The 20,142-nt window shown below is 42.6% G+C and overlaps 1 protein-coding gene and 1 pseudogene across 2 annotated transcripts in view; one reads left to right on the plus strand and one right to left on the minus strand.

The window, feature by feature from the left end:
• The window catches only part of Dnah7 (dynein, axonemal, heavy chain 7), a 236,519-nt gene that overhangs the window by 68,812 nt on the left and 147,565 nt on the right, over positions 1-20,142 (plus strand). For both annotated transcript variants that reach the window (XR_001233192.1, XM_005373280.2), the window contains 3 exons: positions 13,456-13,649; positions 14,891-15,089; positions 19,826-19,966. Coding sequence is in view for 1 of the 2 variants with exons in the window: in XM_005373280.2 (XP_005373337.1) it covers positions 13,456-13,649; positions 14,891-15,089; positions 19,826-19,966 (534 nt within the window). In the remaining variant the exon portion in view is untranslated. The remainder of the gene's footprint in view (positions 1-13,455; positions 13,650-14,890; positions 15,090-19,825; positions 19,967-20,142) is intronic.
• LOC102019234 lies at positions 15,448-18,782 on the minus strand (annotated as a pseudogene).

Consider the following 20,142-nt stretch of genomic DNA (forward strand, 5'->3'; position numbering starts at 1 on the left):
CTATCCTGAAGGCTTGTGCTTCTGTCTGGGGCTCTCACCCACCCCTGCTCTGATGGGAAGGCTCGCAGCTTTTTCTGGGAGGGACCCCAAAAAATGGATAGCAAAGAGAAATGTGGTGCAGATGAAGTACAGAGACTCCAATAAAACGCAAACAGAATACACTAAGGAAATAAAAGCAGATGCAGACTCAGTGGAGGGACGCTGATCATTTAAGCTAAGGAGGAATTTCATAAAAACCAGTAACACTGAGAACAGTATGCTTTTGTCCAGTCCCGAAGGCATTCATTTACCACCTCTGAAGCCTGGTTTGTGCACTATAAAACAGGAGCAATAGTTATTATATCTTACATAAATGTAAACTTCTGCATGGGTATTTTGTTCAAATACAGTACTGTAAGATAGGATGAGCATTATCCTAAAAGTTTGAAGACTTGAATAAAAATATTCATATTTATTATTTAAGCTTTGAAAGTTGTGAGTATAACCCCAAATACTGATACTTCATTGATTTGATGGGAAAATATTCAGAAAGCTGGACATAGGGTTATTTTGTTTAGTAGGTTTACCGCATTTTATGTACTGTGCTCGAACAAATCTGAATGAAACGAACTGTTACAGAATTAAGCTCTGGAATCTATTCCATCTTTTAAGCAACTGTTAGTGAGTCACTTTGTAGCACTCTGAATCATCTCTAATCAATTGATTTTAAATTCAATCTGCCATACATAGAGTTACCTTACCACAATGCAACACCTTTTTAATATGTCCACATTTTCATTTAGAATGGGTTAAGCAGAATTTCTTTTCATCTCAAAAATAAGTAGATACTTGTATTCTTCTAGGTAGTACAATTTTTCAAATTAAAAAATTATATTTTTAATATGTGCTCCAGATAGTCTCATAAAATGCCACCCTGCTGAGGAATTTTATAAGTATTTCAATGCTTGGGAAAGGCAGCTATCCTAGAACTAGTAAATAAAGAGGGTACATTTTGATCCTATAAAACTGCTGAAATAAAAATCAACCAATAAACAAAAAATAATTCCGAATGAGCGGGGTTTGTTTTTGTGTGTTTGGTGACACTTACTTTTATTGTAAGTCATGGTTATCTTCCTGAACTACTTGGTTTTCTTTCTCAGTGTGCTCGGATTCAGGGCAGCGTTTATCAATCCTCTCCAAAGTGCCTGTATTTTCTCAGGAAGTCTAATGAGATGACCTGTGCAGCAGAGGCCAGAAGATTAACTGCTTGCTACAAACAGTTATCACTTTCATTCCAAGACATCCCTAATAAATGCTCTTTAAATGGTGTATGTGGCCAAGAAGAAAGCCTCAGAGGTTAAAAAAGAATGTAATTTCTGTGGCTAATGTAAGTGGTTTGATTGAGATGTCTTAGTACCTGGGGTGTAAACATGAAATAACATTCATGCTTTGGTCTGATATGTCTGGCCAAAGCCCCTCTCCTACTGGAAGAAGCTCCCTTCCTGACCTAGTGGTGTCACTTTTGATTATCAAGATAGTTGGGAAGACGTAGTTGAAGCTGCTTCACGACCTCAAGCTCCTGTTCTGCTGTGAGTTCCCCTCCCCCCGCGGTGGAGGTGGCCCAAGGATCCTGTGCTGGGACCGTGTAGGGGGCGGCTGTCCCACCCTATTCTCCTTTCTGTGTGGGTCTTCTAGGCTTGGGATAAGGACCAGATGGGAAAAAGGAGGGGAAGGGAGGAGGCGAGGACAGGAAGAGGGAGAAAGAGGGGGAAAGAGAGATGGTGGTTCTGCAAAATGGGCTGCTCTTGTGGCTGTGGTCAGGAGATGCAAACCTCCTCATCGCGGACGTGCAGCCCCGCGCTCTCACGGTGGCCGTCCAGCTGCTGTACCATTTTGTCTAGTTTTGTTTTTCATGCAGTGCCTGTGGCAATCTGCCTTTCTTTTCTTTTTAAAAATGTATTACATTTATAAAGACATAAAATTGTGTCACTGGGATACCATGTCATGTGTCAATACATGGATCCATTGTGTTATGTTTAAATCAGGCTAACTACATCTACCTACTCCAAGACTTACAATTTTTATGGTAAAAACTTTTGAAATCCTTTCTTCCAGCCCTTTGAAATAGACCATACATTGCCATCTGTGGTCACCCCACTGTACAATAGCACCCCAGGACTTCTGGCTCATATTTAACTGTCACTCAGTATAGGTTGATCAACCTACCCCGTTGCACTCCTTATGATGTCCGAATGATAGTCTCTGGTGAGTGTGCCCATATTTTCATTGTCTAGTCATCATCTGCTGAACACTTGGAGATTTCTATTTCCTGGTTGTTCTGAGTAGCACTTCAGGGCCTGTGGGATATCTCTTCCACATGTTCCATTTCTTTGTGCATCTGCCCAGCAGGGGGATTGCTGGGTCATGTGTTGGTTCTGCTTTTAATTTTTTTCAGGAACCTCCATACTGTCTTTCATAATGGCTGTATTAATTCGCTTTCCCAATGACAGTGAGCAAAGGTCTCTGAGTCCGTGCAGTTATTCTTACCAGTTCTTCTACCTGCTCATTTTTTCTACTTACTCAATATCTCTCTTGGTTTGAAGCTTTCTCTCTAGCATATCTTATAGGCCTGGCTTGGTCCCTCAGCTTGTGTTTATCTGGGAATGTCTTTTTTTCTTCTTTATTTCTGAAAGTTCACTTTCCTGGGGACAGTATTTAGGGTGGCAGTTGTTTCATTCAGTACTGTGAGAATCTCATGCTGCTCTCTCCTGCCTATAAGGTTTCTGTAGAGAAGCCAGCTGTCAGGAGAATTAGGACACCTTGTGTGTGGTTTTGTTTCTCTTTCTGCTTTGAGAATCCTCTCTTTACCTCTCATGTTTCAGAGCTTCATTATAAGATGTCATTAGAGTTTGGATCTGGAATGTCCCCAGAGTCCTGTGTGCTTAGGACTTGGTCCCCAACTGGTGGCATTCTTGGGAGGTGGTGGAAATTGCAGGAGATACAGCTGGATCGGAGGAAGTAGGTCACTGGACACATGCTTCTGATGGGGATAGTTCTCTCTGTCTCTCTCTGTCTGTCCCTCTGTGTCTCTGTCTGTCTCTGTCTCTCTCCCTCACCACAGGCAGATAGCAATGAAGTCAGCCAATCCTGTACTGACACCCTTGAAACCGTGAGCCAGAGTCTTTCCTTGTGCAAGGCATTTTGTCCCAGGAATGGAGAGATGACTGACACAGATGCCACTTGGATATTTGCCTCCTTCTCTAGGCTTAAGAAGTTTTCTGTTATCATTTCTTCGAATAAGCTTTCTACCCCTTTGGTCCTCTTGAACCCCCATAACCCAAATATTTGGTCATTTAAAATTGGCCCAAAGTTCCCATAAGCTGTCTTTATAACTCTTTGCTCTTTTTCTTTCCCAGTTGTATACTTCGAAACAACCTGTCTTCAGGTGTACGTATCATTTCTTCTGTTTGATCTCTCCTGCCCTTAATGCTTTCTAATGCACTTTAAATTTTGCTTAGTGGATTTTCAGGTCAAGGATTTCCATTTGATTTTTTTTTAAGTCATTTCCATCTGCTTGTTAATTTTCTCTGTTAGGTATTGAATCGTTTTTCAGTTTTCTTTGATCTCGTTGAGTTTCCTTAAAACACTTCTTTTAAATTCTCTGAGAGTTCTTTCATACTGATTACTATCTGATTTGTTTCAGGCATCTTACTTAGGCTCTAGGTGAGGTCAGGGTTTCCTGAAAGCTTCTAGTGCTTGTGGGCACATGATCCTGTGGGCATTGAAAGATTTACTCAGTCTTCCCAATCTGGCTTTGTTTGTGCCTGTCTTTCCAAATCTTCTAAGCAGACTGCTTGTTTTCTTTGAATCTGTAGTGACTTCCCCTATCAGCACACAGTAACACCCAGGCAAAAGTTGCCAAGAGCCTGCTGCTGGTTTGGAGTTTTCTGGGAGTCCCTGTCGCACTGTTTCAGTACTAGAGGGTGAGTCAAGCCCAGAGTGGTCCCAAAGCCACAGTTGATGCGCTCTTCTGAATTAAGCAGGGGAGTGCCTAGGAGTGTATTCCTCCCTCACAAGTTTCTCCTTGGGGAGACAAGCCCTGGACACGTCATTCACAATCACTGGCCTGAGATCAGGCAGAAGTCTTCTGGTTCTGGGCAGAATCACTGGCCTCTGTGTCATACCTGTGGCCACTGACCTGTGTCAACTCTGAGCCTACATGCTATGGGCTGCCTACTGCTGGGCCAGTTTCCCAAGACCCCTATTGCCAGCCACAGGAGATGCTGGCTGGAACAGAAGTCCAGTAGACCAGCACTGTGTGTCTTTCCTGGCCCTGTGACTTTTCAGAGGGTTCCTCTGTGGGTGGCCTGGGGTTGGGGCTGTTTGGTTTTGCTCTTTGATCAGGTTTGGGTAGGGGAAGTGCACAGGTCGGTTCAGTGTTGACGGGTGAAGATGGTCATCGTGAGCATCTGCTGTAGGTGCGGTTGCCCACTTTCACATGTGGCTGCATCTTCAAAATGACCTTTCTGTGGTGGCTTTTGTCACATGTTTGTGATGTGGGCATTGATGGTACCTGGCATGCAGTGCAAAAGCCACTGACTTAACTTTTGCTTTTGGTCTTTGAAGTGAATACTCTATTTTATGGGTAAGTCTTCAGTGGGTCAGTGGCTCCTGGAATAGGGCAGTATAGCAGGGATTTGAAATACAAGGAATGTGAGATGGGCTGACTTGTTGCAAAAGCACTGGAGAATTTAAAGAAATAGCACAATTCAAAATTTTGGGGCTGGCAATATAGCTCAGTGGCACAAGCACCTGCCTGGCAAGCGCAAGGTCCTGAGTTTGATTCCCAGTACCAAAAAAAGAAAACAACCCAAAGTTTTAAATTCTCTTCTTACAATGTATTCAGAGTCCCTCAAAGAGTGTCTTATTTTTCATAGCTGTAAATTTGATATAGATAAAAATAAATTGAGAGGCTAATCCAATGGGTTGCCAAATTACAATGCAATTAAATTCACAGCTTTTCTGGATCTGTTAGGTGAAAGGTAGTTTATTTATTCAGATGGTAAGAACTGGAAATGGGGACCTTGGGATTAATTTCATCGCCCCTGGGCACCCTGAACCTCACATTCTGCTTATGTGCTATTGCTGGGAACCTTGGCAGAGCTCGGCAGAAGTAGGAGCATTAGTGTCTGGTACTGGAGCTTGGGCAGGGAGGAAAGAACCCAATGTGTTGACGGGAATGTGCTTATCAGAGGTGCTGGCTTTGATGTGTTAGTCAAGGAGGTCTGAGGAGTTCTGTTTAGTTGTCTTGTTCCAAACTTGACCTCTTTGACGGCCTATGTCTATGACATTGATATGGTAGAAGATCCCTGATATGTTTTAAAGAAGCTAGAGCTCAGTCTATAAATGTTGATGTAAAATATCCTTGTACCTTCTGGAAGTGGAAAGGACGTACCCCACTTATGGATGGTCTTAAAGAACAACAGGAAGGGAATCCTCCTGAGCAGCATCCTTTCGATGAGTATATTGGTGTGCATGCTTTGTAAACCTTGCTTGGAAAGAGATGTGTGAATCTATATTGATCAGGATAAGTTCAAGTCAGATTATGCAAACCAAGACTGAGAAGACACAGATTGAAAGGGTGGGTAGAGGGAATTCTGGGGATGAGGTACGGAAGGTATCATTAGAATAGATAACAGTAGGAGCATATTTATGCTCCATGTGAATGTGTGATAAAAGGTATCCCTGCAAAAGGAAGCACTTAGTTATCAGGTTGACTTGTTTTGTGAGTGTCAAGCAGCAGGTGCCAGGGTGTGGAAACGGAATAATCGTGTAATATATAATCTAAACTGGAGAACTTTTGAGAGTTAAGGCAATTAATAATCAATCCAGAACAGCAAGCATAAACCAGAGTGCCTCTCATCAAATCATGCTCTGGGGTCACTCGGGTATAAATGGCTCACAGAGGCAGGGCTGGGATGGTGGAGATTATGGAGAGGTTTAATTCTGTGGACGCTCCCTCACCGCAGTGCTGAGGGCGGGAGCTGCAGATAGGAGAGCTTAGCGTGGTGCTCCGGAACAACACCATGCCTGGAGGAGCCAGGCAGCCGCAGACAGGGAACTGAATGATCAGCCCTCCTTCAGTGTGGAAGGGGCTTTGAGTCATCTACACCACACTGACTTTTTCCCCAGGCCCGGCTTCTGCCAGCACTGCCATTCACTGACTTACTGAATAACCTGTTCCTCGTCATAGCTTCCACACGGCACTGCCCTGCCGAGGAACTGGCATCGCCCGGGACACGCGCCCACTGCCGATAGTCGTGAGGCTGACAGCCCTGCTGTGAGCACTGACCTGGTGAGGTGTGGAGTGGCTGCTACCGAGAACTCACTTGCTGTGCCTCGGGAAGACAGCAACCTGTGGGTCTGGGGTGCACCTCTAGGGCTCCTCACTCCCCTCAAGTGTGCGGTTTCTCTCCCAGGCGTGAGAATTAAGGGGTGAGTGTGAGAGTGATGCTTCTCACCAGTTCACCCACTGAGATGCCTATAACTTCTTTTAATTTTTACCTTGCTAGTTGAAACCCAGTAATGACAATCTTGCGCAAGTAGTACTCTTGTATCCAGGGGAGAAATGCTTCTGGTTTCATGGAGTAGGAAATTCTTGCTCGCTTCACTCTGCTCATTTACATCTCTGTCCTTATGACAGACATTCCGCTTTCCTTACTGGCTGCCAGCCACACTACTGTATGCCTCCCCCTTCTCGTCCTCCTTGTCCTCCTCCTCCCCCTCCACCTTCTCCTCCACTTCCTCCCCCTCTTCTTTTTCTAATCACAAGTACCGAGCACATCCTTTCCTAGGCCTTTCTATTGGCCCAATCCTCCTGGACTATTCTATCTCTAAATATCGGCACAGCAATACTTTGCTTTCTTGAAGTCTCTGCTCAACTTTTACCTTCATGAAGAGGCTCAGCTGAGCACCCTATTTAACACAGGCCTGCCTTTGTGCTTTTGCTAACTCCTTACCCAAGCCTTTCCCTTTTTTAGTCTCTCTCGTCTCCTAACTTGATTCCTGAAGGCTTACTTCAGAGTTACTCCGGTTTCCATCCCAGATCACTGCCCAAAAGCTAACACTTCAGTAAAAGCGACTCACACATTTTTAGTTGCCCCATGCACGTGACTTACATTTATGCCGTAGTCTGTGACAGTGTGCAGTAGCATTGTCTGAAAAGAGACTGTATGTAATTTCAGTAAAAAATACTGTGTTTCTTACAAATGCTAGTGATCCTGAGCACTCGAGGGGCCATGATCTTGATGCTGGTGCACCCCGGGTGGTGGCTGCTGGCTGATCAGAGCGACTGTTGCTAAAGTTTAGGGCGGCTGGAAAGTTTCTCAGAATAAGACAACAAGAATGTTCTCCCCATCAGTGGATTCTTCTTTGCATGAAAACTTTCTCTAGAGAATGTGATGCTATCTGAAGCATTTACTCACATAAGGACCTTCAGAGTTGGTGTCAGATCTCAAACCCTGCTGCAGTCAACTAATTTTCTGTAATACTCGAAAGGATTTGCTCTATTTTAATAGTGTTTGCGGTACCTTCACCAGGAGTAGAATCCTCAGGAATCCACTTTACTTGCGCATCCATGAGAGCAGCTCCTCATTGAGACTGCAGCAGTTGGGTTGCACCTTCAGACTCCACTTCCAGTTCTAGTTCTGTCGCTGTTTCCACTGTATCTTCAGTTACTCCCCACCTTGAAGTCTTGCGCCCCTCAAAGTCATCCCTGAGGATTTGAACCAACTTCCAAACTGGCTGATGTTAACATTCTGACCTCCCACGAGTCACAAATATTCTTAATGGTATCTAATTGGTAAATCCTTTCCACAAGGCTATTTCTTTTTCTTTTTAAGGGCTATTTCTTTACTCTGCCCAGGTCTATAACTATCTATAGCTGGTATCACCTTACAAAGATTTCTTAAATCTTTAACTTTCATAAATCTCAGAAGTCAAATTGCTCCTTGATTCTTGGGCTGCAGAATGGATGTGATGTTAGCTGGTACGAAAACAACATTAATCTTAGATATTTCCATAAGGGCTCTTGGGTGATGAAATGCATTGTCAAACAACATTGTATTTTGAAAGGAATCTTTTTTTTTTTCTGGTCTCAAGAGTGGCTTCAACTAGTCAGCAGTCCATGTTGTCCAGCAGGCTGAGTTGCTCCATCTGTAGAGCACAGGTTGTGTGGGTTTAGTAAGATTCTAAAGGGTTCTGGGATTTGGGGAATGGAAGATAAGCGTCGGCTTCATGTTAAATTCAGTAGCTGCATAAGCCTCTCATACGAATCAGCCTGTGCTTGGAAACTGAAATCTGGCATTGACTTTTCCTCACTAGCTATGAAAGATGCAGCATCTTCTTCCAATAAGACTGTTCTATCTGTGCTAAAAAATCTGCTCTTTGTTGGAGATGCCATTACCCACTGCCTTAGCTGATATGGACAACTCACTGCAGGGTCTACATTAGTACCACCTGCTTCATCTGGCATGTTTATGGTCTGGCAACAGCTTCTTTCCTTCAGCCTCAAGAAACAACCTCTGTTAGTTTCAAACTTTTCTTCTGCAGCTTCCTAACCTCTCTCAACCTTGACTGCATTGGAGAGTGAAGGGCTGGCTGTGGGTGAGGCTTGGGCTAAGGGACCCCCTGTGGCTGGTTCCGTCTGCCAGACCTCTCAGGCTGTGTTCCCATCAGTCATGGAGCTGCGCCACCACCTTGTCATCCGTGTCGTCACCAGAGTGTGCTTTTCATGTCCTTCCAGGGCTTCTCTGGCATTCACACCTGGGCCACCTGTTTGGCACAGGGATCCTAACTCCCAGTTTGTCTTGGCTTCTGGTGGACTCTGCTCAGTAAGCATAGTCATACGTAGCTTTTGATTTAAAGTGAGAAACCTGCAACTCTCCCTTTGACCTTAATACTTGGAGGCCATTGCAGGGCTATGAAGTGATCTAATTTCAGTATTGTGTGTGGGAGACAGGAGGGGTGGAGAGAAGGGAAGTAGTCCATCAGTGTGGTAGTAGGAGACAAAGAAAGACTGGAGAACGGTCCATCGGTGGAGTAGTAAGAGACAGACGATGTCGGCTAAATTCGCCACTTGCTAGGGGTGCAGCTTGTGGTGTCCCTGCTGGCCACGGTTGAGACTGGGATCCGCGAAGCTCGGTGAGTGCAGGCACCCTGTGCGGAGCGTGTAGATGCCGTGTGGACGCCGTGCGTGTTGCCTGGTGTCTGCTTCCCTGCAGAGGATGGGGCTCTGTGTTGCTCACCGTTATCGCCCCAGCCCCGCACGCAGGGCCTCATGCACAGCAGGCCCTCTATAGACTTCGCTGAATGAATAAATGAATAATCGACTCAGACCCATTTTGTTGCTCGTTCTGAGGATTCTGAGTATATTCCGAAAAACCCCTGAAAACTCTACTTTAGGTGATTGGGCCCTGAAATCCGCATTAATTCTAGAAATGTCCTGGCTCATAACGACAATTTCTACTTTCAATGAGGTCAGAGAACCTTAACACTGTAAGGGGGCTCGCACTTCTGTTCATTCAGCTGCATTTCCTTTCTTAGTGCAAAACAGCTAATGAAGACCTTGCTAACTTAATGTCCAGGAATTTCTGATGAGGAAGTTTATGCTGTTAGAGGTTTCCTGAGCAGGCTGGGGCTTAATTTTCTGAAGTCTATACGAGTGTATTTTCTGTGACGCTCCCTCGCAGCAGCAGTTAGGAAACCCTGTGTATCCACATTAGTTTCAGATCCCTGGTTCCGTAGTCATTTAATTTGAAAAATGTCAAAATCAGCCTGGAGATCATCATTCAAGCTGGTGAGATTTGTGACACTTGACCAGCAAAAGAAGACCCATAAAGTTGTAAAGTTGTTTTTTAGCCAGAAAATATGACAATTAATAATTCCTTTTTCCCCCAGCTCAGTAAACATAAAACGTCAAGGGAGGCATTCCAAGTTTTGAATTTCTAGCAGTAAATCAGTCCACTTTCCTGTTGCTGCTGGTACCGAGCACTCAACACCCAAGCCTTATGGAGGAAATGTTTTATTTAGCCCCTGACTTCAGAGGTCTCAGTCCATGGCTGACTGGCCCCAAGGCAGGAGCAGCGTGGAGGAAGGGAGTGGCAGAAGAAAACAGTTCGCTGCAGCTGGGAAACAGAGCAGGCTATAGCACCTGAGGGAAAAGGGCGAGTAATGTAGAATCTAAAGTCACAGCCCCCCACCCCCCAGAAGTGTGCTGTACTCCTCCCTAGTTGGATCTCCGGCCAGTCAGGTTGACAGTGAAGTCTCACTGTCACAAGCAGCTTCGTGTTGCAGCATCTTATTGTTGTTTCCTGAGAACACAGCTAATGAGTAGCAGCCAGGAATGGTGCGGAGAGTCACATGTTTCTCGGGCTCCTCTGAACGTCTGCAGGCTTAACTTGCTTGTGCTCACTCTGCAACACGTGTTCATGGATTGCCTACTCTTTACCAGGGCCTTACGGCAGTGCTTGAAGGGCTTCAAAGTCAGCTTTGTTTTACTATAATGAATATCCTTCTTGAAGGATGGCAGATTGTAAGATGTTCAGTTTAATTCCACAAAACTGTGGAAGTGATACAGGTGTCACATATGTGGTATAACTGTCCCATTCTCTCCTTTGCCCCAGAGTGTCTGTCTCTGTCTGTCTGTCCATCTGTCTCTGCTGATTTGTGACAGGGAGGGGGAGAGGGAAGCGCAGTGTTCTAAGCACTGTGTTAATCACTTCAGATAGGTTATCTGGCGTGCTTCTCATGCCAGCTCCGAGCTCTCATCTCCATTTCAGACTTAAAACAATGAAGCAAATGGTCCAAGGTCACACAGGCAAGAAGGAGCATGGGACGGAAAACCGAAACCCGTGCCTCTCCTTTGAGTGAGGTGGTCTTTGTTATGTGCGTCTTCTCACCCAGAGAGGGAAGGGAGTTTAGTTTCTGGGCACGAGGTGATTGCACTGATGTACTGTTTCCTTAGATCCAGTATATGTGTTAGTCATTTTTTAGTAACTGCCATAACCAGCTTAAAGAAAGAGAAGTTTATCTGAGCTCGTGGTTTCAGACATTTCAGTCCATGGTCAGCTGCTCCGAGGCAGGAACATCATGGCACAGGGCGCGGCAGAGCAACACTGATCTCTAGAAATCAGAGTAAGAGGACGTGGGAAAGAGCCCGAAAGGAAGGGGCTGGGAGAAATGCTCCAAAATCTGGAGCTTTTTTTCAGATTTCAGATTTTCAGATTAATAATGTTCAACCGGTAAATGTTACAAAGTCCAAAAAGTTCTGAAATAGGAAGCACTGTCGTCCTAAGCGTTTCAGAGAAGCACTATGGCAAAAAATTTATTTGAATGCTGTTTTTGTAGCTTTTTTAGTTTGTTTGAAAATTATATTTAGTGAAGGGAATATGTTACTTTTTAAACTGAGTTTTTAAGCTTTTGATATCATATCAAAAACAGCAGTATTGCAAAATAAATTATTTTGGGAAGAATAAAACAGATATTATTAATTTGTGAAAGGGATTTTTCCTACTAGCAACAATTCAGCTTTTTTTTTTTTTTAAACAAAAAAGGTATACTTTTCCAGTAGATGGCGCTTGAGGAACACTATTTTCATTTTTGAATTTGGTCTTATAAAAGTATTCTCCGCTGGATTGATTAAATTGCACATTTTAAATTATAGCTTGAGTCTTGTGTGTATGTGTGCTCAATGTTTACTTGAAATATAAAGCTTAGTAAATAAAATGCCTTTAACAATTTGTGATCTAACGCTAAGTTGATCTAATTTTATTGTATATTTTAAATATTTCTCTTTTATAGAGAAAACAGGTATTAATAATAATTATTTTGCCCTGTGACTAAATTTTTGTATTTCCAAGTTACACTGTTATAATACAAGGCAAGGAAAAAATTATATCTTTTCTTTTTGGCTATATTCAAAGTACATAAAAATATTTCAGAGACTCATACAATAAGAATAAAATTTTCTTCTATGAAACAATTTATAGCTGAAAGTTTTGGTCGATCTTTTAGTCATAGCTTAACATGAAAATAAGCTTAACTAGCTAATGTTGAAATTAGTTTTTATTTTAAAAATAATATTCTCTTATTTTAATTTCACATAAATTTACTAAAATGCCCTATTATATTAATAAATATCTAGTGTATTTTCATGATATTTGTTATTTGATCTGGTGATTGAAATTTATATTGTGCTTTAATGCCTTTTGAGAAACATTTTTACACTTCCTTACTAAAGAACTTCTCTAATTTTGTCAATGGTAAACACTGAGTTTGTGATTATATGACCAAGAATAGGCTTGGATGATATTAATTATGTGGTAAAGAAGTAAGAAGAAAGAATTTTAGCTGGGTGTGATAATGCACACCTGTAATCCCAGCACTCAGGAGGCTGAGACAGGAGGATTGCTGTGAGTTCAAGGCCAACCTGGACTCTGGGTTCAAGGTGACCCTGGACTGCATCGTGAAAGCTTGACTCAAAAAAATTTTTTTATTTCAACTGTATCTAGATGGTATTTTAATGTGTATTTCTACTTTAATGTGCATATGATATTTAATACATATTTGCAATAGATTTTTAATACATATTTAATAAGATTCTTATAAACCAATGGTTAGCATACAGATATTTAGAGAACTCAATATACTCTATTTTTTTTTAAAAAAATGAGTCCTTAGTATTAGCTTTTGGTTTTAATTCTGATTTTGAACTCTGCGGCACAAACGAAAACTCTTTTTAAGCTCTCAATTCTTTTGAGTGACTTTGAAGCAAGCGGCACCTTGTGTGAGACTATGTTCCGAGTCCCACGTCGGAAGGGTGGGCCGGCCGGTGCCGGATCGCTGGGCAGTTTGGAAAGGGGCAGCTTGAGCTGACCCCGCAGGCAGGCTGCAGTGTGGCGCTGCAGTCGCGGCTCACAGAGTCTTTGTAGAAAACATCCCCCCACGGCTCATCACACACACTTTCTGACTTTTCAAACTATGCTTGTAAAAAAGGGATTGTGTTATTTTATTATTGTTGAGAACATATTCAAAATAGCAATTTTAATGATGATCTCAAAGAGTACTTTGCTCAAAGAATAAGAGACTAGAAGATACATCTCATACTTTGTTTCGCCCGTCCTTATCCTCAGAGCCTGCCTGTCTCTCTGACTCTGTCTGTCTCTGTCTCTGTCTTTGTCTCTCTCTCTCTCTGTGTCTCTCTCCCGTTCTGTCTTTTTCCAACAACATGGCTCAGTATCAAATAGTTAGGAGGTTTGGAAGACCTAGAATATGTAAGACTACTTTATAAAAATAAATTTTCATCTTAAAATTTGCATAACCTTCTTTTGATTAAAAATGTAAAACCCCAGATACATGAATATATGCAAAGCTATTATCTAATGTTTTTGAGTCGAGTGTTTTCTCCTTCGTTTCTAGAATAAACATGTTCTGGCAGTTGTAACTATTGACAGAATGCTGGAAAAGCTGAAAAAAAATAATGAACTTTTGGAACTCATTCTTAAAGGACTGAACGAATATTTGGAGAAGAAACGTCTCTTCTTTCCCAGATTCTTTTTCTTGTCAAACGATGAACTGCTTGAGATACTATCTGAGACTAAAGACCCCACTCGGTAACACCTCTGCGTGTGTAGTCCACAGTCAAGTCTATCTGCTTAAATTTTATTCTTAGAATAAGGCAGAACATGAATAATTGTATGCGCTCATGTTTGTATAATCATTTTCTTCAAGAATGCTCTGAGTATTATCAACAATCAACTTTAATGTGCAAAAACATAAGTAATGTTGTGAAATGATACTTTTTCCTGTGTGTCTGTGATCACCAGGCACACACTTTACTTTATGTATTTGTTTGCTGTCCGTCTTTCTCTAGCAGTATGGGAGCTCCATGATGGCAGAGACATTGGACAGATTTTCCAAAATTTCCATTGAAAAGTGTCTGATAGAAAGTCGGCAGTGAATAAATAATTTGTTAAACAAATTTAGATATTGTGCCTTCAAAGAAGGAGTCACATGGTCCAGATTTTTTTTTTTTTAAAGATAGATTTAGGCTCAGATTTCTATCTGAATTTTATACACTGCTTCTTTTTGCCAATTTGAAAGATGAATACGACTGGTTATTGGTAATGTGCCAAAAATGATTGGTTTAGTCATTTCCACCCATATTATGTTGAATAGACTAACAGTTGGGTATGTCAGAGCAGTTGATTTAATAAACTGCAGAGTACTTAAAATATGGAAGGACTTAAACACCATAATTTTCGAGCATTCTCTGAAGATTTCACTTGAAATGGGGCTACTTTAGTGTAGTGAAGAGTCTTTAAATTAGTATATTTATCTGTTAGTTAAAAGTGGTTTAAACCAGGCATAGTGGCACATGCCTGTAATCCCAGCACTTGGCAGGCTGAGACAGGAGGATTCCCCTGAGTTTGAGGCCGGTCTGGGCCACATAGGGAGTTCAAGGCCAGCCGGAGCTACACAGTGAGACCCTGTTTCCAAAAAACCAAACAATAGCTTTTTATTGCTACTTGGAGCATCTTTCAATGTATTGTACTGAAAGTGGAGACTCATGAATGTCTCTCTCCTTCTAGCTTTATTATACTGTGACTGTGTAGCTCTTTTGTGATTGTTCACTTAACACCGACCTCTTCCTGGGCTGTGCACTCCAGGTTGGCAGAGACTGTGTTCTGTGTTGCTTCGTTTTTTGGGGGGCCTCAGCCTCTCATGCTCAGCAGCCCCCGGCATGGGTCTAACGCTTAGGGTTTATTTGTGAATTTGAAATGAATACACAATGGATGGATATGTGAGACATCACTTTCATTTAGTTCATTCTTTACGTGTATTTTCCTGACAGGGTGCAGCCTCACTTGAAGAAATGCTTTGAAGGAATCGCAAAGGTGGAATTCACAGAAACGCTGGACATCACTCACATGAAGAGCAGCGAAGGCGAGGTGGTGGAGCTCATGGAGACCATTTCCACCGCGAAAGCGCGAGGTCAGGTGGAGAAGTGGCTGGTGGAGCTGGAGAGAATCATGATTAACTCCATCCACAAGGTAGCTGGGTGTATTTGTTACTGTTTTCAGAAAGGCATGGTAGAGTATCAGTGCTATTACAAATCTATCCTTGGTAAAGGCAGGGTTGTTTAGACAGAGGGCAGGGCACGGATTACCATGTCAAGAGTAGCGTAAGTTGAGGACAGCAGATGCCCTGAGGTAGTTGTTTTGCCAGGACTCACTCCAAGTGGGACAAAGTGCTATCCATACGGCCTAAGAACACTTGGATTTCCGTAATGCACCCGTTTCATTTCGTGCAGTCACGTAATCGTTAAACACACGGTGCACATGGTCTTCTTTCCCTCTCTGCTTGTGCACGCCTTCCAGTTCACATCAGTGCCCTTAAAAGGCGTGCATCTTATTGTCTCTACGTAAGACACACACCAGAACGTCACAGAATCGTATAACTTCCCTCAGGTGATGGTAACTGCTTGTAGTTCACGTCACATGAATCGTACTGTTAGCTCAATCGTTCGTTAGTGGAGAATTTTTTAAGTCACGCCAACCAATGAAGATTGAGCACCCATGTTCACTTTTCTTCTATAATATGGGTTTAGTATTCAAGTTTTTAAGAACAAAAACTATAATTGAGCAGGGGAGCCCAAAAGGAGCATAGTAAATTAATTGATCTTTCATAGTCTCCCATGTTTTATTGCTAAAATTCAGTGGAATCTGAGTTTAACATTACCATGTGTCTAAATGTTTTTCTCATCCTAAATATAGCTGTAATGCCCCCCACATAATATTTTCCAGTAAATATGAAATCTTTCGAAAATCTCCCATTTTCTCCCAGTTATGTATTGTATTACAATCAACGTACTGCCCATAGAGTTGGTTTCTTTGATCTAATTACCCACTTTCTTAGGATAACTGCGCATGTATCAGACCCCTGGGCTAAGAGAATGAGTTTTCATAGGCCTTGAGAAGTGCTGACGAACAGTGTGTCTATGTGACCCCTGGCAATACAGAGGAACCCCGCGTCAAACACTACTTAGTAGCACTGGGCTGGGTTACAGGGTTTGCTGATAGTGGTAACTCACTGGTGTAGACATATCTATCACTGTTTCAACTGTACTCATGATTTTGTTTGCCAAAGTGCTTACAAGAAATCTTTTGATTTATTGGGCATTAGTATTTATTTGTGAAGTATCTTCATCTCACTTGGCCTCTTTTTGACTGGGTCTTGTTTGATGGTTCTAATTTTTTTTTTAGTTCTCTTTTTTTTTATTTTAAAGAGATAGACATGGGTCTGATTTTAGTCTTTGGCATGTGGAAAGCCAGTTTTTCCAACACCATTTATTAAACAGACTTTCTTCTAAGGAATATGTTTGGCCCCTTTGTCAAAGATAAGGTGGCTGAGTGTGTTTGTGGTTATGTCTGCATCTTCCAATCTGTTCCATTGATCCTCAGGTCTGTTTTTTTGCCAGTACCATGCTGATTTTATCATAGTAGCTTTGTAGTAGAATTTCAAGCCAGGGATTGTGATGCCTCCTGCCTTTCCTTTGTTGCCCAAGATTGCTTTTTTTCTTCTAGGTCTCTTCTGGTTTCAGATGAATTTCAGGAATGTTTTCTCTAGATCTGTGAGGTATACTAGTAGTATTTTAATTGGGATTGCTTTGAATCTGTATAACAATTTTGGGAGTATGACCATTTTCATAATGTTGGTTATTCCTATCCATGAGCAAGGAATATTTTTCCATAATTCTGAAATCCTCTTTGATATCTTTTTTCAGAGTACTATAATTTTCGTTGTATAGATTTTTTACTTCCTTTGTTAGATTGATTCCTAAGTATTGCACTTTTTGGATGCTATTGTAAAAGGTGTGGTTTCCCTAATTTCTCTCTCTTAATGTGTTTGTTATTTGTGTACAGGAATGCTATTGATTTTTGAGAGTTGACTTTGTGTTCAGCTACACTGCTATATTTGTTTATTAAATCTACAAGTCTTCTGGTGGAGTTTTTGGGGTCTTCTATGTAGAAAATCATGTCATCTGCAAATAATGATAATTTCACTTCTTCCTTTCCAACCCTTATTCCTTTTATTTCTCTTTTTTGTCTAATCGCTCTGGCAAATGTTTCCAGAACTGTATTGAACAGGAGTGGTGACAGTGGGCATCCTTGTCTTGCTCCTGATTTTAAAGTGAAAGCTTTCAGTTTTTGTCCATTTCCTATGATACTAGCCATTGTTTTGTCATAGATGGCTTTTATCAGATTGAGGTAAAGACCATCTATTCCTATTTTCTGTAGGGTTTTTATCATGATTGAATGTTGAATTTTATCAAAAGCTTTTTCTGCATCTATTGAGATGATCACATGATTTTTGTCTTTGGCTCTGTTGATATAGTGTATTACATTTACTGATTTGCACAGCTGGGCAATCTTCAGTTTAGTCCCAGCACCATCTGTCCCAGAGGCCCTGGGCTGCTGGAGGAAAACTAGGACTTAAGAGCCGATGTCCTTCCTATGAACAACTCCCTCAGACTTTACAGCAGCGAGTCCTTCCTTGGCTTCCTGAAGAGCTGATTTGAGATTTTCCTGGACGGCTGTTACTGTAAGGACTCTGCCCCCGCTGGTCACTACTTTCCCATCTTGAGGGCAGTCCCTGCGCGGAACACCTCCAGTCCTAAGGCTTGAGCCTCAGGAAAGCCCGTTATCTCCACGCCCTTGGTGTGGGCTCCAGGTTAACCCTTACTTGCCATGGCAACTGTCACCACAGTGTGGTTTTCCAGCCAAATGGGCAGAGATGCGCCCAGAAGGCCATGTCAGGTAGGCTGAATCGCTTCATAAGAAATGGGGGAATTACTTGGCACTGTGGATCACCAAAACGGTGATTAAACTCCAGGACTTTGGGGCCATCCTCTGTCAGCATTACACCAGCGTGCAGCATTCCAGTGTGTGGAGTGCCCTCTTGCTGCATGCCATCCACTGTCCTCTGAAGAATAGTATTTTAATTTTTAGTAACAAATCCTTGGAAACCTGGGGTTCTGGACAATAGGCTCCCATTCCCCTGTTGGGTCCGAGGTCTCCTTCCAGTAATCACTATGGTCCTGTGCTGGGCACGTGGGGACCACAGTCCTCCCGTCAGTGAAACACAGACAAGACGCCTCTTCTCCTTCAAGAAGCTCTTCAACAACAGTCGCTTCTCCGGCTGCTCCCAAAGCTTCTCCTGCATGATCTCCTGTACAGCTTTGCAGGCCTCTTCTTCACTCTTTGCAATAATCACCCCTTTCCCAGCTGCAAGGCCACTGCCCTTCACAACCAGAGCAGGGAGGTCGGCCCTCATAGTGAAGCCGCAGGCCTCCTCATCTTTGGTGGAAGCTCTCCACTGTGCAGTTGGGACTCCCTGTCGGTCCGTAAACTCTTTGGCAAACCTATGCTCCACTCCAGTTGAGCAGCTCCTGCAGTGGGGCTGAAGCATCGTCCTCCTGCAGAGGTCAGGTCCCCGACAGTTCCAGCAGCCAAGGCTGCCTCTGGTTCAACAACTACAAATTCAGTTTTCTCATCTTTGCAGATCTGAGCAAGGGCTGTATGATCACTGATCGAGATGGTAGTATTTGAAATCTTTTCCCAGCAGGCAGTACCTGCATTTCCTGGGGCAACCCACACTTGTTTGACATGATGAGACCGTGTGAGTTTCCAGGCCAGTATGTGTTCCCTCCCTCCAGTGCCAATTACAAGTCCTCGGGCTGCCATGTCTCCGCCTGCAAAGCAGGGACAAAGGAAGATGGCACCTTTCTTGGACACTGCCTCTAGTTTTTATATGAATGAAGAACTACGTATCCCAGATGTTAGTCCTCTGTCCGAGGAAATGCTGGTAAAAATTTTCTCCTGTTCTGTAGGTTGTCTCTTCACTCTGTTGGTTGTTTCTTTTGCTGTACAGGTGCTTTTAAATTTAATATGATCCCATTTGTTAATTCTTGATACCATTTCCTGTGCAACCAGGGTTCTGTTCAGATAGTCCTTGCATGTTATGACTTCAAGAGTTTTACCTATTTTATCTTCTAGCAGATCTTTGATCCATTTTGATCTTGGTTAGTATGTGGTAGGGGCTGGTGATTTAGCTCAGCGGCAAAGCGCCTGCCTGGCAAGCGCAAGGTCGTGAGTTCGGTTCCTGGTACCAGAGAAAAACCAAAAAAAAAAAAAAAAAGTATGTGGTGAGAGATGAGTCTAAACACACCCTTCTGCATGTGGGCAGCCAGTTCTCCCAGCACCATTTATTACAGAGGTTGTCTCTCCTCCAGTGTATGTTTTTGGCCCCTTCTACACCCATAGGACTGAGAAGAGAGTGAGACCCAAACACAGGAGGCTCTTTATAGGATTGTGTGATTTGGCTGTGTGTACTAAGTGGGGACCTGGTTGTAGAACATGAAAAGCATTAGCTATCCATTTGATGAATCTCATTTTGAAATGATTTAAATTTATTTTTTGCCATAAAATGACTGATGCTTGTTCAACTAAAATGCATATAGATGTCTCTGGCTAAAACCAGTTGAATAACTATTTTGTATAATATAGTTCATACAAGTTGATAATGTATCGGCAACATAGGTAGTGCATATGTAACACATATATCCATAGTATGTGAATAAATTTACAGGGTCAGGTTTTATGTCTTTCTTTCATTGCAGGTTTAAAATGTTGAGCACTGTGGGTTAATCTAGTTTGGAAATTCTACTCTTCGGTGTGCAGCATGTTCAAGAACCTGCTCATCTTCAGCGTTTTCTTTTCTCACCTAGGTCATCGGAAGTGCGATTCTGGCCTATATGAATAACGAGCGAATTCACTGGGTGCGGGAGTGGCCCGGCCAGGCCGTTCTCTGTGTGTCCCAGACCTTTTGGACCAAGGAAGTGCAAACAGCCATTCCGATTGGGCTGCAGGTGAGTGCTTAGCACCCCACATCTCAGCAGTTTCTGGAAAGTTTCCTGGGGAGAATATACTTATTCCAAATACCGGAACAGAAAAGTCCACTCAGAAATCTTCCTGATGCTGCAAGCATCAAATTATAGCATCAGATTTTAAATAAAATTGCAAGTCACAAATAGGAGGAAGAACT

The sequence above is a fragment of the Chinchilla lanigera genome, unplaced genomic scaffold (assembly GCF_000276665.1).
Source record: "Chinchilla lanigera isolate Chin_1 unplaced genomic scaffold, ChiLan1.0 scaffold00002, whole genome shotgun sequence".
NCBI lineage: Eukaryota > Metazoa > Chordata > Mammalia > Rodentia > Chinchillidae > Chinchilla > Chinchilla lanigera.